The sequence below is a fragment of the Canis aureus genome, chromosome 31 (genome assembly GCF_053574225.1).
Source record: "Canis aureus isolate CA01 chromosome 31, VMU_Caureus_v.1.0, whole genome shotgun sequence".
In the NCBI taxonomy this organism is placed as follows: Eukaryota; Metazoa; Chordata; class Mammalia; order Carnivora; family Canidae; genus Canis; species Canis aureus.
Window position 1 is genome coordinate 4,771,905 of NC_135641.1, and position 21,522 is coordinate 4,793,426.

The window sequence follows — 21,522 nt, forward strand, 5'->3', positions numbered from 1 at the left end:
AAAGTCATCTGATACAGAACAATAATTATTTTCATGCAGAATTCATTTGCAAGGAAGTCCCTGGAAAATCAACATGAATGCCCCCTGATTCCGGTGGCTCTTTCCTTCTGGTTCAAGACTGGGAAGGCCCACATCCAAGACTTTCGAGTCACCATGATGGTCCTGAATCAAATGATAGTATTCCTAGGATGAAACCAAATGCCACCTGTGATCATTTTTTTACTTTGGAGATGAAGGAGGACAGGATCCGCCTGACCCATCAGGTCACCTAAACCCCCCTTACATTTGACTTCTGCATGTAAGCCTGGAGAAAATACTGAGATGAGAAGGCCATGATATAAAGACGGGAGAAGTAAAAAAAAAGTCGATGTGCCAGGCAGGGGGAATTAAATTTGGCCCTTTATAAAAAAGGTCCGTCTTGAAGATAAAAACAATTTCTGAGGATGGATCATGGTGATGGTAGCACAAGAGTGTGGATGTCCTTAATGTCACTCAACTGTACATTTTGCCACAATAAGAAAGTCAGTCTCATACTGGTATTCATACAACCCCTCGGTATGGACACATGCAGCCAAAATTTAAGAGAGAAATATATTCTGAAATCAGAAGGAGACAAGGGTGCATGGGTGGTTCAGTTGGTTAAGTCTCCAACTCTTGATCTTAGCTTGGGTTTTGATCTCAGGATTGTGGGTTTGAGCCCTGCATTGGGCTTAAATAAAATTTTTTAAAAATCAGAAAGGAACAAGGACATATGTTTGCATTTTTGCTATAATTTTCTCATCATTTAAAACACGTAAGGTTAGGAAAACATTAACTGTTGGCGCCACACAGGAAATTCACCTCCAAATTACTGTTGGCATTTAAAAGTGGTATTGAATGTATATACACTTCCTTTTAATTATTCATTACACAGCGAATTAAAAACAAAACAAGACCAAAAACACCCAGTACCTCCTCCCTTAAAATCTTGTTTTGATACGTTCCCAAAACATAGTGAATATTTAAAGGTCTTTATTCTTTTACTTTCCTTGTAGCAAAATGTCCCCACCCTGCCGTGCCCCCTAACACACAGTTTAGGATAAAGATAATTGGTTAATATGTCACAGAGTTACAGGCTGCCAATCCCTAGAGAAAAGTTCTTCCTTTCAATCCTGGACCTATGTGAAAACCATTACATTGGGTAAGAAGATACAAGGTGAGTGGTAATGTACAAATGCCAAGTAGTGCCTGGAGAGCTCAACTGGGGTCATGAGTCTAGAAGAGACATTCCATGAATATCACTGCTGTGGTCATCATCGTGTCTGTTTGTGAACACAAAGGGTGGAGTTCATTTTTTCTTGGTCCCAGTAATAGATCATGGGGATAACTTTCAACAGGGCCAATTGAATGACAGGAGTTATGCAGAATCATAGATGCTTCCAAGCAGGAATGCACTATAAGCATCAATTAAGAACTCTTATTTAAAAAACAAAAAACATAAAACCTCTTGTTTTGTGTGGCTAACAAGATTGTGTTCAAAGGCCCTTGGTCTGAGCAGATTGCTTTCTGACTCTTCAACCAGAAAACGAAATGACAGCAAGCACAGCACAATGTACTACTGGACATCTGGCTTAAGTACTATGCACAAGTGATTATCCTCAGTACAAAAGAATCGGGATGTTATTTTCTTTTTTTAAAGAATTTATTTATTTGACTGGGAGAGAGAGAGAGAGAACAAGCAGGGGAGTGAGTGGCAGGCAGAAGGAGAGGGAGAAGCAGGCTCAGGGAACCCAACGTGGGACTCGATCCCAGGGTCCCAGGATCATGACCTGAGCTGAAAGCAGACGCATCACCACTTAACCACCACCCAGGTTCCCCTGGATGTTATTTTCAAAGACCATAGTATTTAACATCCCTTAATTTATTTATACTGTAGTGGAAACAGTATGAAAATGGGAGAAAACATTAGCATAAAAAATGTTAGTAAGTCACTCTTAGAACGGATTTGTACATTTGAAGTAGTATATCATTGGCCAAGATCCTTTAAAAGTTGTTTTGTATTTACTGAAACTCACAACAGACTAGCAAAGTACCTTCAAAATAAAGATTAACAAAATTAACTAGAAAAGTATTTCCAAAATAAAGATGACCAAAAATTATTAGCTTGAGTATATTAGTTATCAATTGTTGCTCTTACACATTATCAGAAATTTTGTGACTTAAACAACACAAATATATTATCTTACAGTTCTGTAGGTGAGAGATCTGACATGGGTTCCACTGGGCTAAAATCAAGGTGTTGGCAAGGCCACGTTTCTTTCTGGAGGAGGCTCTAGGGAAGATTCTTCTCTTGCCCTTTCTGGCTTTCAGAGGCAACCCCCATTCCTTAGGTCATGGCTCCTTCTTCCATCTTCAAAGCCAAGTGTTGTATCTCTCTCTGTTCTGTATTTCACATTTCCTTTGACTCTGACATTCTTCCAATTCCCTCTTCCCAGGACCCTTGGGATTATACTGGGCCCACTTGAAGAACCCAAAATAACCTATTTCCAGGTCAGATTAGTACCTTAATTCCACCTGCACCCTTATTCTTCTTTGCCCAACATATTCACGGATTCAGAAGATTAGGACATTGACATGGTGGGGTGTGGGGGCGGCATGATTCCACCTACCACACATTAAATACATGTGTCAATACACATTAAATACACCACAGTTTAATGTTTTGTATATAATAGTTCTATAACTGTCATCATTAAGTTACCTTAATCTACAGAATTAATCATTTTTATCCATATAAAACAGAGTGGACTGGCCAGATGCAACAGTAACAAAAAAATGTAAAGCAATATAAAACAAATTGTACAACATTACAAAGTAGTGATTATGAGTATGTATTCATATATGTAGCATTAAACTATACAATGTATACACATGTGCATATGTCTGTACACACACACACACACACACACACACACACACACACATGATTTTTACAGTTAATCAAGTGGTTCTAGAAAATCAATACACCATAATGATTCCGGGGAAGGTAATGCTTCTGAAACAATGCCATGCTTATGAAGATCCAAAATCAACGATGAGGCTCCTAATGAGAATGTCAAGGTTAGGGACAAATTCTTTCCTGGTTAGTCCTTTTCCTCTTTTTCTCTCAAATTTTTTCCTGTACATTGTTGTACTGCCCAAATTTACCATACTTGTGCCCTTAAAGGCCTGCCACATGTGAAATGACCAGAGCCCATATGAACAAAGTAAAACCATCAACTGGCAAATATATCAGTGAGGCTGGTTTTTCGCTGGAAAACACTGGAACACCTCTGGGTCCAGTGCACCTGCCATTCCAGAGAAGAAGGTCCTCATCCTTTCAATGGCCACAACACTAGCTTTAGTTTTCCAGCTGGACTTTACTTGAAAGTGTAACCACTGTCATTGGTGAGAGCTGGTGCCTAGCCCACACCAGACTTAAAAGACAGGAATGTGATAGTGGCGGTCATTCTCCGTCAGCAGGGAGATCTCTGGCCACTCCCTGGGTGCCAAGTCTGGGTAGCAGACCTCGAAGTCTCTGGAGTTAAACTTGAACAACCTGAACACTTTTATCTTTATTTCAAGGGAGTGTCCAAGAATAAACATATCGATCTGGAGAAGAGATAAAAAGAAGTCACAAACACACACTTCCAAATCCCTGTCCCCCACCAGAGGAGGAGGGAGTGTGTTCTCCTGCAGCTTATGGAGCATGTGTTTATTCACAGACCTACACATGAACCACTGAGCGGCCACAATCAGGAACAAATGCTCACTATGTGAAAGGCAGGGTAAGGGAGAGGAACATCTTTGTAGACTAGCCTGATAATATTACAAGAAAAAGCTGTTTGGAAAAACAAACAAACTAATAAAAAATAAAGGAGTGCTTGCAAAAATAAAAATCACACTGCTTTCCAACTAGTTTTTTAATCAACTTTTATAAAAATTATTGTGCATTGCCAAAGAGAGCAAAGCAAAACAAAATCTCTTTTCTATGGGGATAAAAAAAGTATTATCTGGATCTGAAAAATTTTTTTAAAGATTTTATTCACTTATTTGAGAGAGAGAGAGCATGTGCACAAACAGAGGGAGGAGCAGAGGGAGAAGCCGACTCCATGCTGAGCGCAGAGCCACACGGGGCTCAATTTCACAACCCTCAAATCATGACCTGAGCTGAAATCAAGAGTCAGATACACTGAGCCACCCAGGCGCCCCTGGTTTTAAAATTCTTCAATAATTTATTTTAATGATTTTATTTATATATTCATGAGAAACAGAGAGAGAGACAGAGACACAGGCAGAGGGAGAAACAGGCTCCCCACAGGAGCCTGATGTAGGACTCGATCCCAGGACCCCGGGATCACGACCTGAGCCAAAGGCAGATGCTCAACTGCTGAGCCACCCAGGTGCACCTCAATAATTTTTAAGTAAGAGTTCATTTATTGTTTTTAGTAATCTCTACCCCCAATGTGTAGCATGAACTCATGACCCAAAGATCAAGATTGCACACTCTTTCAATTGAGCCAGCCACACACCCCTAAAAATTTTCAATAATTTCATTTAGGGGTGCCTGGGTGCCTCAGTTGGTGAAGTGTCTGCCTTAGGCTCAGGTCATGATCCCGGGGTCCTGGGGTGGAGCCCCGCTGCTAAGCAGGGAGCCTACTTCTCTGTCTCCCTCTGCTGTTCCCCTGCTCCTGTTCTCTTGCTCTCTCTGTTAAATAAATAAATACATAATCTTTAAAAAAATACTTTCTATTTATCTGCAATAAGTAACCAAATGATTTCCCAAACTTCATGTCATTTTCTAACTGGACTTTCTCTTGGTTAAACTCTGTTGCGGGAGAACCTGCCACCATCTAAGCAGCACAATAAAGGTTAGAAATGGTTCCAGCACTGGTGCTCCCTGTTTGCGTGGCTGGAAGACACACAGCAAACAGCATGGAGCAGTGAAATCTATTCTTTTCCTCCTTTAATAAGGAGCAATAGTATCAACCCACTACCTTTAAAAAAAAAAAAAAAAGATTTATTTGACAGAGAGAGAGAGTACAAGCAGGGGGAGTGGCAGAGGGAGAAGCAGACTCCTCACTGGGCAGGAACCCGATGTGGGGCTCAATCTCAGGACCCTGGGATCATACCCTGAGTCAAAGGCAGATGCCTAACTGACCAAGCTCCCCAGGCGCCCCCTCCCACTACCTCTTTGCAGTGGGTTTTATCACCACTGAAAGTAAACTCTAAGTGCCTGTGTTCAAGTACTGCCAGTATCGTCCTGAATCAAACACACAGGATTCTTCAGCCCCAATTACCTGCTCTAGTCCACATGTGTCGCCCACAGAATTCAGGTGGTTTATCATGAAGCTTAAAGGGTCAGAGGATGTTTCCCGGGAAAACAGGAGTTGAAAAAGATTGGGAATGACTTTGTTAGTCTTCATTTGTTCATAAACTTCAGTGACTTGATATAGCATGATAAACTTTAAAGCTTCATACAGTTTATATTCCAGAAGAGGATCAGAAAAAAGGATGTTGCACATACTTCCTCTCTTGTGATAATCTTTAATTCCATTAAATTCAGTCCACTAAAAATAGATATAAAAGTGAAATTTACAGGGTAAAGGCGAATTCCTTCCTACACCCATGGCACAATTCTTAAAGTACTTATAAAAATAAACCAAAGATTAATATAGGGGAACTTTTTAACTTTTCATTTTATATCTTTTTCACCTTGATTTTTTTAAATCACAAGTATATATTACCTTTACAATAACAAACTAGTTTAAATGAAATATTTTTTCAAAAAAGCACCACCAAGTAGGTAAAATATCAAGCAAGTTAGTTTCCTAAGACAGCTTAACATAGTTTGGTTACACAGAAGATATTCCAGAGACCATAGTACTAACTAGTATTCTTTACCACTCACCGGGTGCCAAGCAGAGATTAAAGCACTCCACATGTATTAACTCACTGAATCCTCACATCACTGTGCAGAGGACATGCCATTCATATATAAGTTTTACAGATCAGGAAACTACAGCACAGAAATGTTATGGTATTTACCAGGGTGGATTTATTTCAACAATTCAAAATCTGTGTTGATTAAAAGGCAGGACAAATTTAGTTCAAATCACAGCAAATGTGCTGTGCCCAAGCTATTCATAGGTCACATTCTAGAAGTGCATTTCTGAGTGCCCTCTCTGGACCCTGCACCCCATCTTTCAGAGGGAAATAGGTGAATGACTGTTAAGCTTTCCTGGCCAGCCCACAAAGCCCTCCTTAATTCATAACCGGTCTAATCATCATGTACGACATTGCTCATTCATTATTTGGAAGGTGAAAAGAACAGGAAAGCCAATCGTAAGTTCCTAGAAGAGGTGCTCCTGGCCACATGTCTCCTTATGTGGCATCGAGTGACATGCCTACCAGAGAAGAGTCGCTATATCTGTGGTGTGTGCTTTCATTCCTAGTCTTTTCTTCTCCCAAATGCTCACCTGTGTTTTCAATAAATCCACGCATTTACGCAATTTTCCAAACACATTGGAACCTGTATACTTCTCAGGACCAAAACTGTATTGCTGGATCCAATTACAACCTTGTGAAAAGAGCAGTTTTTCAGGAAGCTTGAAAAGGAAGTAGATTCCAACCATGATTAGTACCTCAACATTTGTGACACACGATTTAGAACACGTCACAGTGCATGATTTTATCTCACTTAGCAGTCTTCATTTAAAAACACTATAACAACAGTTGAATAAAAATATATAATTCCTTCTTTCAGATCTGTGGATTAAGTAATTTGGATTGTATTCTTAATTTACAGTTTTACAACTGGTAAAAACCCACATAAAGATTATGTCTATGAAAACCATCTTTCTGCATAAAACCCTTCCCAAAATGCCTAGGTATATACCTTTAGAAATTATTTTTACCTAGACCATACTAGAGTACCTTCGCATACCAGGGAGCATGTGGATTTTAGAATGAGGGGGTCCCAACCTCACTCTGACTCACTAGCTGAGAGACAGCTCAACCAGGGCAGATTATTTACCCTCTTAGCCTCACCCTCCACCATAAATCAAGAATAAGACTACCCACTTTACAGGACTCTTTTTGGGATTAAATAAGAGTACATAAGTACATATGTACATTTCAGAGTACATAAGACTCTGATCCAGTGAAGGGATCTAATTCATTTTCCTGCCCAGTTGAGCTTGGGGAGCGCAAAGACTTGGTCATATTCTGTATCCTCAGCAACTAGCAGCCGACCTAGCACACCATGCACAAGCACTTGCTAGATAAAATGAAGCTAATAAAAAACAAATATAATTTAAAAAATGGTAAGGAAATAGAGCACATATAGCTACATATATGTATATAGTTTATGTTTCTTTGTTCCTCTATCCTTAAATGTACATCCTAGATTAAACATCCTACATTCAAAATAAAAATTCATGTTGTTCATAAAGAACATTCTGCCTTAGGGGGAAAAAAAGAATATACTGCCTTACACTGTTAAAATGAAAAGAAAAAAAAAGAAGGCACAGACTGGGAGAACATATTGGCAAATAACATATCTGATAAATCATTGTACTCAGAATATATAAAGAACTTCCCGAGTTCAGTCAATAATAAAGTAAAAAGTAGAAATAATTTTTAAAAATGAATAGAAAACTTAAAAAATAAAAATTGACAAAAGACTTGAACAGATACTTCTCTAAGAAGATAATATAGATGGCAAATAAGTACACGGAAAGACAGTCATCCTTCCATACTAGGAAAATGCCAACTAAAAGCACAGTGATACCAACGTACATAGTGGCTAAAAAAAAAATCCCAAATTAATCCTGGTTAGAATGTGGAACAACTGGAACTCTTACACATTCCTGGTGAAAATGCAAATTGGCAGAGCCACACTGGAAAATGGAACTTAGACCACATGACCCAAGAATCACTCCCAGGCATTTGTCTAAAAGGACAAAATCCTGTATGGGAATATTTATAAGAGCTTTGTTCATAGTCGTCAAAAACTGGAAATAATCCAGATGTCCTTCAAGTGACGAAGGGATAAACTGTGTCGTACTCATGTCAAGAATACCAGTCAACAATAAAAAGGAATGAACTACAAATTCACCGATCACAGATGAATGTCAATGCATTTTGCTAAGTGAAAGAAGTCAGATTCAAAAGGCTCCCTGCTGGATAGTTCCAGTTAAAGGATATTCTGGAAAAGGCAAAACTACTACAGGGACATAAGACCAATCAATGGTAGCCCCAGGCAAGGGGTGAGAAGGGTTGATTATAAAGGAATAAGGGGGAATGTCTGGAGCGCTCTTATGTATTTGTTGAAACTGAATAATATGCATAGAGTAAAAAAGTGAATTTTAGTAGACCACCTTGCTTATGGACAACAGATGCCCTTCTTGAGAAAAGATGGCATTAAAAACCAACGAGACTAAGTATGATGGCCTCTCTGAGATGGACAGGGTACGGCCTTTGAAGTGTCCTTCAGTCTCAGGACACAGAGCTGCCCATGGAAGACCTGCCATGCGCACTGCAGTCCCTGTCAGTATGACATTCCCCCACGCTCCCGTGTGCGGACGTACCTTCACGATGTCCTTCTCTTTCATCCATGATGGAAAGGAGAGGCCTTGGCTGAATATCTGAAACAGCACTGACCTCAGAGCAGCATAATTATCTCTCTTTACTTGCCGGACACATTTAATGTGATGCCGCCAAAACAGCTCCTCACAAGCCTGTCCGCACAAAAGAAAAAGTTGGTTTTCGACTCCTCTGGATAAGAGAATAAACAAAATGAATTCATCATATTGTCAGTGAGGCATTACTCCCAAATAAAGTGGGCAACAGAAATGAAAACAATTCTAAATTATGAATGTAGACCACATATCATTTTAAAGTGACTTTTGTGTGGACTAAGTCCACATCCTGCTCTTTCTGTTGATAAACTCCTGGAAGCCCAGGGCCAGGAAATGTCATTCTGGGGAGATGATGGCTACAACTTGACCACGGTGGAAAAGGAAAAAACCCATATACATTAAGAACATGCTAAAAAGTACCTGAAACTTTCTTGCTGCTGACAAGGTTAGAGCACACTGCTGGGAATATATACCAAGACTGGTCCAACAGGCAATTCAAAAAATCCTCAAAATCTTTTACAACCAGGTGCCTAATCCCTCCAAGGACAGAAGTCTCCCCTGTATGTGGAGATGGGCCATAGGCCTGGCAGGGGAAGCTGAAAAGAGTGCCACCCTCAGATTTCCTGAAATTACAGCCTAAATATTTTATGTCCTCATCCAAGTCCTCAAAGGCTCTAGTTGACAGCCTGAAGCCACTGTGTGGCAGCTGCTTGGCTCTATCATTAGAGCCACGATTGTTTCTTGTGTAACATCTGGTGCTAGTTGATCTTTGGGCTTCATAAAGCAAAATGGAACGTTTGTTTCCTGACCTTACACACATATTCTGCATCGTCCGTGACCTAGACCCACAGACACACCTTCCGCATCATCTTGGCACGTGGCGTCTCTCCTTTCCACTCTCTCACACAGAAACTCAGTAGGTCGACCTCCGCCTCCACACTGAGGTTCCCTGGACCAAATCAAATATATAAGGTAGTTAATCTTCCCTTTCCACACCCTTCTCGAACCTTCTCTGCACTTTAGAAATAGGAAAACATGAAAATATTTACTTTTGAATTTTCTCTGCAGATATCCAATCCACCTAAAAGATAAAGGGAACAACGGTATCAAAAATCTACTTTGAACAGCAAGGGCTTATTTGTTAAATGATGATATGACTACCCACCATTTCAGCCAGTGCCCTAAATCATAATGCATCCTCCTGAAGTAGCAGAGGGCAGGCACCAGAAATGAAGCTGCCAGCATCACTGACCCCTTTGCTATTCTCCACACGGTCCCTAAAGCTTGGCTGGTGACTAGCATCCAGGAGTAAACTTGGTCACTTCCTACAAAAAATAATTAATAATTAAAAAAAAAAAGGCACATCACAATTACACAAGTCTGTTTTGTTTAAACGGGAAAAAATATATTGGCTAATTTTACCTGCAAAATGTCTACCACTTATTACATAAAGGTTTTTTTTAATGAATATTTTATTTATTTATTCATGAGAGACACCGAGAGAGAGGCAGAGACATAGGCAGAGGGAAAAGCAGGCTCCCCGCAGGGAGCCCAATGTGGGGACTTGATCTCAGGACTCCTGGATCATAACCTGAGCCGAAGGCAGGCGCTCAACCACTGAGCCACCCAGGTGTCCCGATTATATAAACAATTTTTAAAGCATTCAAAAATTCAACCTGAAAAGTAAAACAATACCTGGTTCTCCTATAATCAGTGTTCTATGTAGGAATATCTTTGTTCCACAGAATTTACAAGAAATAACCATAAAGAATATCGATTTCAGAATCCTTCGAACCAAAACCTGCCTCTCCTACTGCCCTGGCTGCGTGACTGCAGGAAACCTAACTTCTCTAACTCTGAATTGTCTTGGCTGCACTATTGGGGAAAATACTGACTCACCGGGGCAAGATGGGATGAAATTATTTAAGAACCAACACAGTGTGTCTGTGCACTGTGCTGCATTACCTGTTGAATCCAAGAATGGTTCCAGGAATTCTGCTGGACACCAGGGGACCCCCATGATACCACGACCATATGGTTCTGCCCACTTGTATATTCTTAAATCATTATGAAACATAACAGATGGCATCATCTTCACACATAATGTGTGACTCAAATGGTGGGCTGGACATCATTTTCAGGAAGTGGACCCCTTAGAACAGCAGTGAAGTGGGGACAGATGTGCGGCTTATGATATACGCTTCCATTCCTGATTTGACCAGGTCAACTGTGTACTTACAATATTTTCCCATGTGCAGCTGATTCCCAATTGTATTATGCTTGAGCATGTATAATGCTGAAGTATAAATGAGGAACGCAACTTTTGAACAGTGGCCAAACCTCCCAGGTTCATTGTGAAATAGTTCCCTCCCTGGCACAAGGTTTAGTAAAATTCCAGTAATTAACTATAGTAAAAGTCTCAGCAATTCAGGATCTACAATTTTAGTTTTTTTTTTTTTTTAAGTGAGTTCTACACCTAATATGGGGCTTGAACTCATGACCCTGAGATCACATGTTCCACCGACTGAGCCAGCCAGATGCCCCAATTTTAGCATTTTTGATCATATAGATATTTGATATACATTTAAACTCTCACAAGGAAAGAATTTACCAGCAAATTAAGAAATAAAGTCACCAAAACAGAAATAAAGTTACTAGTAAATAAGAAGAGACATACTTAAACTACTTAAAAGGACATTTTCAAAAACAGGTACTATCTGTCTAGAATAATTCATTAGCTGTTCATTATATATTTACTACTGCCTAGATATTTAGTGCAACTTTTTGAGTTGTTTTAAAATGTAAAGCTATACTGCCTTTACATCTGTAATTTAGATTTTTATTAGTTCAAGTGATTTTCTGACTGTAAAAATTCTGACAGATGCAAATACTGTTAGTAAAGCCTTAAACTCAGGAAGAACTAGAATTTTGTCTAGGTGATACATAACTTCTTTTAATGTATTTATAAACATTTTCTAGAAAAGTAGAATATTATACATGATTTTACAGTTTATCTCTTCAAAGTAGACATCTTTTCACATCACTATATATAGATCTACATTTTTCTTTTTAAAGAATGCATAATATTTCTTTCTTTTTAATGATTTTATTTATTCATGAGAGACACACAGAGAGAGGCAGAGACACAGGCAGAGGGAGAAGCAGGCTCCCCACAGGGATCCCAATACGGGACTTGATCCTGGGACCCCGGGGGGTCACGCCCTGAGCTGGAGGCAGAGGCTCAACCACTGAGCCCACCAGGCGTCCCAAGAATACATAATATTTCAGTATAAAGACAGACCATCATATATGGTTTATTTTCCATTTTTCACTCTTACAAACATTGCTGAGACAGACATTATCCTCCAACGGTCCTTGTGGACTCACAGTAGCTTTTAGGATAATTTCAAGAAGAGAAGTCTCTGGGTCAAGGTGTGTGTACATTTTTAGTTTTGACAGATATTGCCAAAGTGCCTTCCAAACCAAACCGTCAGTTAACACCCTCATCACATGTGTGAATGCCTGCACTTCCCTCAATCCCAGTCCTGTTGTGATTTCACTGTCTGCATTTCTGTAGGAACACATTCACATTGCTGCTTCTTCTAGGAAGAGCCTTCTAGAGCATCTGCCTCCCACTACTGGTGCTCATCTTTGTGCAGACTTGGAGGGCTTGAAGTCACTGAGGCGGGGTCTGGCTGCTGCCTCCTCCACAGGGCATGCTGCTCTCGTTTGTCACAGACTCTAACCAACCGCTGGCATCCTTTGAGTTACTGTCAGGGCCTTTACTTGATTTGAGAGCCCCTAAACTGGAGCTTTCTCCTGAGCTTGAGCCTCTCTGGTAGCTGCCCAGGGCCTCCACGGGATCCAATACAGATTATAGCTCTTCTGACTCCTACACACACACACACACACCACTTTCCTGGCCTCCTGCCCTCATCCTGAAACTACACCCCGCCTCCAACCCAAGACAGCGAGATACAATCAACTTAACAGAAAAACAAACAAACATGTGAGGGCTCAGTAAGCCTTTCCCACACAAACCTAGAATACAAGCTTGAGTTCCTGGCGTCCCTCTACCTAACTGGCATGGTTTTTGGTCAAGTGACTTAAACCAAGAAGGGCCAGGGAGCATAATCATGGGGGCTGGTGTGGGTGCCAGGGAGCAGGTGGGGCGGAAACCCTGAAGTCCCATGTGAGTGGCTGCAGCTTATAGGCAATACTGATGTGTTCATACAATGTATGACAATATTATGAGGAGCAGGGCTTCCTCATCTAAGGAGGGGAAGGGCAATGTTTTAGTAGGAGAATATATGGCTTCACAGGTAATTAAAATAGCTATAGTCTGAGTTTTGCTATATGCCAGAGCCATCGTATGTGCTTTGCAAGAATTCCCGCCCTGTTCCTAAAGATGCTACCCCATCCTGTTCCTCTCCCAGCCCTGCTCATGCCCCAGGGGCTTCACCTCCCTAAGCTTCCATGTCAGCCTGGGGTAGAAACAGGCGCGACAGGGCCTGGCCCCCAGGGAGTCCTGCATGCCACTAGCCCTTGCTGTCCTTCCTGCAGCGTGAGGAGCACCGTGGCCTCTGGAGCTGTTGGGAGCATCCCTGTAAATGCTTCGGAGGCATGCTGAGGGCCACAGGGCAGACCCCGAGTCCCCAGTCCATGCTCATCATTTGATTGTGATTACTCCAACCACCCTTATTTTGCAGATGAGGAAGCTGCAAGGGAGAGAGAAAGACTGAATACATAAGCCATAAAGCTGGGATTCAAAGGCAGGGCAGCGTGGCCATCCCTGGGCCATCCAGCCGCTGGCTGACACATCACCATCCATCTTCAAAGTAGCTTTGCTATAGCAAGTGGAATTGAGACCCTCTAAAATGATCATGAAAAGCCACATCCTCCCGCCCCCGACGCGTGTCAGTCAGTAACTGGATTACAACTCCCAAGCCACAGCCATGGACAAGAGCACCGCAAATGAGGTGCCTCTCGAATACTGTTGCCATCACAACTTTGATGACCTCAAGAGGCAAATCTCACTTCCCCAAATACAGTGGAGGGGGAAAAGTTGCTCATGTCAGGCCCTTCACTAGGGTGCCTCCACCCAGCACCCAGCAGGGAGAGTTCAGCAGGGATATCCCAACCCCCAGCCTCCCCTCCCCTGCTCCAGAGGACCCGGGCTTGGGTGATGCTTACCTTGACAGCCTAGAAAGAGACCTACCCGCCCCCACCCCGGGAATGGGTCGTTGAACATAGTCCAAAGAGGGCTGAGGGCTAGACACAAAATGCAGGAGGGGGCAGGTTCTGGCAATGAAGCATCTCTGGGAAGTGAGACCTCAAGGAGGGCAGAGAGCAGAGGCTCTGTCACAATCATGGCTTTGGTCCTCTTTCACGGTCATCAAGAGACACAGAAGGAAATGTTGTTTTAGTACTTTTGGAATGGACCACTTGGGTGGTGGCTGAAAAGAGGCCACCGTGCCCTGTGGTCTTATTGGAAAGTGCACTAACGGGGTCTCCTGGGCCGCCTGGGTCAGCAGGACCACGTGGGGGAGACCCAGCGCACAGAGCCAGCCACAATACCCCAAGGAATGGCACCAGGGCCTCCCGCAGTCAACACGGCGGCTGTGGGACAACAAGGCCTCCCCTGCCACCACTCAGCCTACATGTGGCAGGTGAGACCACGTCTAGAACCAAAAACAAAACATAACAGAGAGCCACCTTTTTGTGGTATAATTCTACTTAGAATTTTTCCATTCCCTAAAATGTACCAGAGCTGAAGTAATTCAAATATTCAAACAGGAAACCAAAAAGAAAAAAAACCCTGAAAATAAAACCAAAAGACACTGAAGGGCCGGAAACTGATCTGATGGCAGTTCTACCGGGGGGTGGGGGTGGGGGTTGGGGGGAGTGGCGGGGGCTCCTGAGGGAAACTCTGCAGGGGCTCCCTGGCCCCCAAAACTCCCGGTGGTGTCCCCGGCCCAGACAGCCCATCCTTTCCCACCTCCGCTCCTCCCAATCTGCTCATGGGACAGCGGCCTCGGCCCCTTCTCCCCACACAGAGCATCAGGCTGCTGACGCTCCTGAAGCCCATCGGGGTGAGCCAGGGGGCCAGGGCGGGGAGCTGGGCCTGGCCCCAGACCCGGAAAGGCGACTGAATCCAGATGTCCAAGAGCAGCAGGATAGAAGAAACACACACATTAACATCATCTTGTTAAAGAACTTTAAGACCAAAGATACGGATTTAATGTCCGGACTACAACCGCTCTCCCCGCTACTTCAGCAGCCTGGTCTGGCCCACTGGCAGGAGCTGGGACACTCCTAAACAGACGGATCTGGAAGCCAAGGGGCTGGTGGGAAGGCCCCCGCACCGCACACTCCCCAGGACAAGGGGGTCCAAGGGCCAGAGAGGCTGTGACAAAGTGAGGCACAGGCATTTCACAGGTGTTGGTAAGCTTTCCATACTTCTCAGAGCTGAGTGCAGGAACACTGCCCCCTTTTGAAAACGTGAACGTGGCTTTCAGGTTTTCCTAATCAAGGGCAGGAAGTGCTGCAGGGAGGGAGGTGCCCAAATCTTACAGGGGACACAGGAGGGCCTCTGGGAAGGCCTCCCTTGCACCCGCCGGGCCCTCCTCACTGATACTTCTTCCCCCACCCTGGCCTGACAGGCAGTGAACTGACAAGACAAATGCTCTGTCCTCAAGGAGCTCGTGCTCCAGTGGAACGATGCCCTCCTGTCAGCAATGGCTGCTGGTTGGCTCGGGCACAGCCTGCACTCCCTGGGATCAGCACACCCTGGCTTCGGGGGTCTCTCTGCAGGGACGCGGACTAACACAAGGCCCAGGGCGCCTGGGTGGCTCACTAGGTTAAGCATCTCCTCCAGCCCAGGGCATGATCCCGGGGTGCTGGGATCGAGTCCCACGTCGGGCTCCCTGCATGGAGCCTGCTGCTCCCTCTGCCTCTGTCTCTGCCTCTCCCTGTGTGTCTCTCATGAATAAATAAATAAAATCTTAAAAAAATAAAAATAATAAAAAATAAATGAATAAAATCTTAAAAAACAAAAAAGTAAAACAGAAGGTCCTCTGAGCCGGATGCCCACGTAGCAGACAGACTTCCATCTCCCTGGAGGTCAGCTCTCACAGGTCAGTTCTGAGAACCCAGAGGCTCAAGAACAAAGCAAAGTAATATACATTAGCCTAAACTAAACAAAACACTGGTATGCAACCAGAATGATAAACGTGTAGAACAAATCCTATGAGGCCAGCAAGGTTTCTAAGTCATGGGGAGCATCCAGGAGAGTACTAGAGAATTTTTAAAAATCTGCACAGCAGTGTGAAGGACTGGATTTAAATGGCCTTGGTTCCTGAAAATTCATAGGTTAGCTGTGTATTTTCATATCACTTATGGAGGAAATATTCTGGGAAAAAGTCCTCTTAACCAATCTTTGAACTGTAAGGTTCAAAGTCTTTTACATTTCAGTTCTCCTCAATTAAGAAATGACAGCCTTCCACTTAGTAAAGTACTATAAGCAAAAAGTGCAAGATCAGTATCCCTGAGGAAGAGAGCCACCAAGTGAAGGGTTTTTATTTTGAAAGTCATGACCAGTAACACATCCAGCTGTAGCCCTGTTGTGCAACCCACTTGGGCTGCTAGCACAGCCCCACGGGACCCGGCATATGGTACGCAAGGCTCCTGTTCGATGGACTGTCCGGGAGGACGGCAGGAAACTGCTCCTTGCCAAATGCTGACAGGAGTGTGCATGTGTGCACACGTGTGTACATGCGTAATAATGTCATAGCTCAGAGGTTTTGTTTTGTTTTTTGTTTTTTTTTCCACTGGGGACAAGTTGAGGGGTGTAACTGCAACCCTTCACTTTAAAAGATAAGTTTAATTTTCTAATCGTGTGTAGGGGATTTTGAAACCTTCAAACTCTAAAAACACAACAGCTGCAGGTGGGATAGGGGTTGGAAGGTGTTCTCTGGGGAACCCCAGCACTCCAGACCACCTTATCCACCAACTTGGGAAATGAGCTCAACTGCCATATTCCAGCTGCAGGACCTCAGACAAGGCACTTAGCTTCAAGGATCCAAAACATCTCCCCACCTGAGAAGACCATCAGTGATAACAGAGGGTCAGAATGACGTTAAACACAAGTCATGGATGGGTACCGCCGAGGCCTTCTGCAAATGGGACGCGCCGCCTGAGCCTGTGCTACAACCTCCCCTCCACCTCTGGGGGTGGGGATGCCCTCCCATTGGTGGCAGACCATTTCCTTTTCTGGAATAGTTCTCTTTATTGACCAAAGTCTATCACTATTCTAGGAATATAGATTAAGCTCCTCCTGTGGGCTGGGCACTGGGCCAAGAGCTGATGGTACAATTGTGAACACGAGGCTGGCCTGTCCTCCTGGGTCTGGGGTGCCACCAAGACAAAGCTCCAAAGAAACACGGTTCCCCAGCAGAGGCAACATAGGTACCTGACCTAGCAGGGCCTGAGGCCTGAGGCGGAGACCCCGGGGGGTTCACAAGGAGGAACAAGGGTAGAGCAGCAGGGCCTTAAGATCCTGTTGGAGAAGCTGATATGACATGAAGATCCGGGAAAGCTCCTGAGCAAGAGGCCACTGTGGTCAGATCTGTAACCACAGCCGGGAAGGTTATCGCTTGGAGTCACAAGGAACACACCGCATTGCTCTTCTACATGACAACCTCAAGTCTTTCACAGAATCTCAGGAGGTTGTGGGGGAAGGACCTGGAGTTACCCTTGTTCTCCAGGGGCTGAGTTCAACAGCCCCGCATAGAGCGAAATCCACCCCCAGGTGTTCCCTCTGCCCTCCACCCCCCCAACTGGTGCTCCCTCTGCCCTCCACCTCCACCTGGTGCTCCCTCTGCACTCCACCCACTCCCACCCGGTGCTCCCTCTGCTGCTCCCTCTGCACTCCACCTTCTCCTGGTGCTCCTTCTGCACTCCACCCCCTCTCGGTGCTCCCTCTGCCTTCCACCCCCTCCCAGTGCTCCCTCTGCACTCCACCCCCCGACCTGGTGCTCCCTCTGCACTCCACTCCCACCCAGTGCTCCCTCTGCAATCCAGCCAAGCTTCAGGTTAGTTAGACATACTCATGACTGTGTTCTCCCACTGGCCTGAAAAGACCTCTCAGGGGAAAGCTGAATCTTAATTCACTGTGGACCTGGTCATGTGATGGGCTGTCGCCTCACACTCTTCACGTCTGAAGTGAAGACGCTGGAGCCCAGAGAATGTGAGTAGAAGTCTGAACTTGAACGACATGTTCTAACTGAAGGTCAGTGCCCTCTGAATTAACCTCAAACCTGCCTTCCTGGAGCAATTCTCTTCCAAGAATTCAAAACAATCAACAAGCCTGGACATAAGGCAGGATCATTTGCACTGTGCCGGCTTCTGCTCTACGTTAAACATCCTCAACTAGTCCTCATACGACACAGTCTGGGGTGTGTGGTGGGGGTCTCTTCATCATCCAGGTCACTCCCCTCTGAACCCATTCCATACTTACAGTGAGGCCACAAGACAGAACACAACGTCCTGAGTGTGACCTACCCAGGAGACAACATAAAACCCTGACCATTCCTTCATTCTAGCTCAGGGGTGAGAAAGTTTTCTGTATAGGGTCAAAGAGTATTTAAGAGTAAGGCTTGCCAGGCATCTGGCCTCTGTCCCAAGTACTCAAATGAGCCCTGACAATTAGAGTAACTATTAGACAGTAAACAGCAGGGCTGTGTTCCAAGAAAACTTATTTACAAACACTGAAGTCCAAATTTCATATAAGTTTCACATGTTAGGAAATTGAATTTATGTTTTTTTTCCAACCATTAAAAAATGTCAAAACCATTCCTAGGTCACAGGCCATCAAAAAACTGAGTGGCACCAGATTCGGTCCAGGGACAGTGCTTTGCCAAACCCTGTTCTAGATGATTCACTCAAAGGATACATATGCAGCCTAAGACTATATTAGTTAGTATTGTACAGCCCAGAAAGAAAAAGCCATCAACTCACAATTAGTCTGCCATCAACTTAAAGCCCTTTAGACCTGTTGCTGGAGGAAGTCTCCCTAACCTCTGAAGGGAGAGACAGGGGATGGGCACCTTCATCCCACCCTTCTCAGATTTCCAGCAGGAAGGCTTTCCTGGAGACCTAGCTCTCGCCCTGGGCCCAGCCCTCTCTCACTTGACTCCTTCCCGAGGGAAAGCGCCTGGTCTGAGGGTAGGTTTGGGGAACCCCTTCAGGTTGGCCCCTCCTCCTTTGCTGGCAGAGAGGTGCCCTTGGGCCTGACCTTTAGGAGTAAGCTGAGCTCAGGGCATTGCTCAGCAACCCCACCTGGCCACACAAGTAGGACGTGTGGGTTTTATTATTGAGTTGACATTTTAAGTCTCTGACTGTGGGGCGCCTGGGTGGTGCCGTCGGTTGAGTATCCAACTCTGGATTTCAGCTCCGGTCACCATCTCAGGACTGTGAGATGGAGCCCTGCATTGGGGCTCTGTGCTGGGCGTAGTATCTGCTGGAGATTCTCTCCCTCTCCCTCTGCCCCTCCTGCTCATGTTCTCTCTCGCTCTCTTTCTTTCAAATAAATAAATAAAGTCTCTGACTCCTGTGGCTACCTTTCAGTTCATTCTGAACATGGGAAGGGAAGCAAGGGGTCACCATGCATGCAGGCTCTGTGCTTTCCACCTAGGAGTTGACTGAAGTCCCCGCTAACCTTCATGTTCCTGGACCTGGTTCACTGCCTCAAACTGCCAGGGTTTGGTGGCACACTCTTAAGTCTTAGACCTTTAAAGATTAAGCCTGTCTTCCACCTCTAATGCAAATCACTTACAAAATGTGACTGAGAAAGAACAAAGAGTACACTCAGATGAACCGTTCTTCATTTTTGCCCTGGGGTGATTTTTCCATTAATCAGACACATTTGGGCTCTGTCACTAATGGTTATCTTTCTAATTGGCTTCCCTTCCCCAAACCTTTTTCTACCCTGTAGCCAGTGATGTTTTTTGTTTGGTTGTTTTGGGGTTTTGTTGCTTTTTTGCATTCAATGGGTATGTCAACTCCTATTTAAAAATATTTCTGGCTTTTCTTATTATTATTATTTCTGGTTTTCTTACCTGTAGGAAAGACATGAATCCCAGCAGCCAGTGAAGTGAGCTGGAAAGGCCTCTAAACAAGGTGTGAGAGAGGTAATGATACATCATTAACTGTCTCCCTATCCTAGCCAGAAGCTACAGGGAGCCGGTTCTTCTGGAACCAGGAACCAGACGCATCATACAACCCACAAGCTCTAGGAACCAACTAACTAGGAAGTCGAGATGGGCCCACCCCTGATGGCACCAAGTGGAGCATCCCTATCCTTCTGAGCCTTCCTCCTCATTCCGTTCACCAACCCAAGCACCTTTCCGTGGTCTTTCAGGTCTCCCCAGGAAAAGAAACCAGTGGCATCAAAACAAACTCCTCAAACACTGCAGACACTATACTGGAGGTCTCAGGGCCAGCAATATCACTACCACCCAGGGCTCTTAGAAATGTAGATCCCCGGGCCATGGAAGCAGCATCTGTGTTCTGCAAGATCCCCAGCGATCCGCTCGCATGCCCACGCCTGAGGGCCACCAGGATGGAGCCCTTGCCCTGGGTCCACCTGCACATTTTCTGATTTCCTGGGCTGGGGCTCCATCTTTTGTTAAGTTCCCAGGTGACTGCAATGTACTGGCAGCACTGAGAAATGCCACCATGGAGTACGGGCTTCCTCGATCCTGGGCTGTTTTGCTATCTCAAATAATATACTATCACATGCCAATGAATTTTCTAAAATTCCTCTTAGAACAATTCATGCCAGGCAGTCTCACTGGTCATGCGATCCAACCACAAAGAGTGTGGCTGGTGTTTGTACCAACAGGAGGGGCAACTTTGACTAGCCAGTTGTGGCTGAGAGCAATGCCCATCTAATGAGGGATTTGGCTGAAATTAATATTTAAGGAACCCAAGTATTCCTGCAGCCTCCAGCAAGGGTGACCAATAAATCCTGGCCCGCCTGGGACTCTCCCAGTTTTAGCACTCAAAGTTCCATGTCCCAGGACAATCTCGTGTCAGGCAAGTCGATGGTGGTCACCCTCCTTGCAGGGCCCCATGAGGCCTGACCCTGATTCTTTCCCCTTCTCTCCCAGCTGCCTCTTGCTCAAGAGGGCTGGCCGGCAGTTCCTCCCTGAGCGCTGCTCCTGCCTCCTTTCGCCTGTGCTCTTTCTTCTGCCTGCAACACCCTCCACCCTACTCATTCTCCAGCTGTCAGCTCCTATGTCACTTCCTGGGGCAAAGCCTCTGACCCATTCCCACCCCAGGGCTTGCTCAAGCCCCTGTTACTCGTTACTCCCTCAGTACACAGAGTCCCTTCCCCTTGAGGCACTTAGCACGGTTTACACAACTGTGCCTGTGTTTGATCAGGGTCTGTCTGTCTCCCTATTTAGGTAAACGTCTTAAGGACTGGGATTGTGTCTGTTTTCTCTCTGCTTTCTTAGTGCCTAGGCACGGGATAGATGGTTAATAAATATTTGTTGAAGAAGTAAAATGAATCCATGTAATCAGGATCCAATCCATGGGGTTCCATGGCAGACACTGGCAGCTTCCCTCATATCCGTTCTCTCTCATTCCATAGAAATGGACTCCTGACTTGTAGCTGGATACATGGCTAACTTGAATAAAGGCTATGTTCCATCCCCCCAGGTCCTGGGTGTTGCTGTGTGAGTGAATTCTAAGAAGCATTATATACAATCTCCAGAAGTTCTGTTAAGAGAGATGTATTCCCTGTCCTTCTTCCTCCCTCCTAGCTAGAATGTAAGTGTGGCAACTGATGTTTGACAGA

The 21,522-nt window shown here is 44.6% G+C and overlaps 2 protein-coding genes across 10 annotated transcripts in view; one reads left to right on the plus strand and one right to left on the minus strand.

Moving 5' to 3' along the window:
* The window catches only part of LOC144302276 (uncharacterized), a 66,214-nt gene that overhangs the window by 40,454 nt on the left and 4,238 nt on the right, over window positions 1–21,522 (plus strand). For 3 of the 8 annotated variants that reach the window (XR_013369118.1, XR_013369111.1, XR_013369114.1), the window contains one exon: window positions 19,784–19,849. The gene's annotated coding sequence lies outside the window, so the exon portion shown is untranslated. Of the gene's footprint in view, window positions 1–39; window positions 3,950–9,728; window positions 10,042–19,783; window positions 19,850–21,522 lie in introns of those variants that run through there. The other 5 variants (XR_013369113.1, XR_013369116.1, XR_013369119.1 and 2 more) reach the window with 3 other exon arrangements.
* Window positions 1,885–21,522, minus strand: part of OTULINL (OTU deubiquitinase with linear linkage specificity like) — a 26,559-nt gene continuing 6,921 nt past the window's right edge. For both annotated transcript variants that reach the window (XM_077879544.1, XM_077879545.1), the window contains exons 2-8: window positions 9,826–9,985; window positions 9,710–9,741; window positions 9,518–9,609; window positions 8,610–8,759; window positions 6,498–6,626; window positions 5,319–5,588; window positions 1,885–3,630 (exon numbers count right to left, since the gene is read on the minus strand). In XM_077879544.1, the coding sequence (XP_077735670.1) occupies window positions 3,457–3,630; window positions 5,319–5,588; window positions 6,498–6,626; window positions 8,610–8,759; window positions 9,518–9,609; window positions 9,710–9,741; window positions 9,826–9,985 (1,007 nt within the window). In that variant the 3' untranslated portion in view covers window positions 1,885–3,456. The remainder of the gene's footprint in view (window positions 3,631–5,318; window positions 5,589–6,497; window positions 6,627–8,609; window positions 8,760–9,517; window positions 9,610–9,709; window positions 9,742–9,825; window positions 9,986–21,522) is intronic.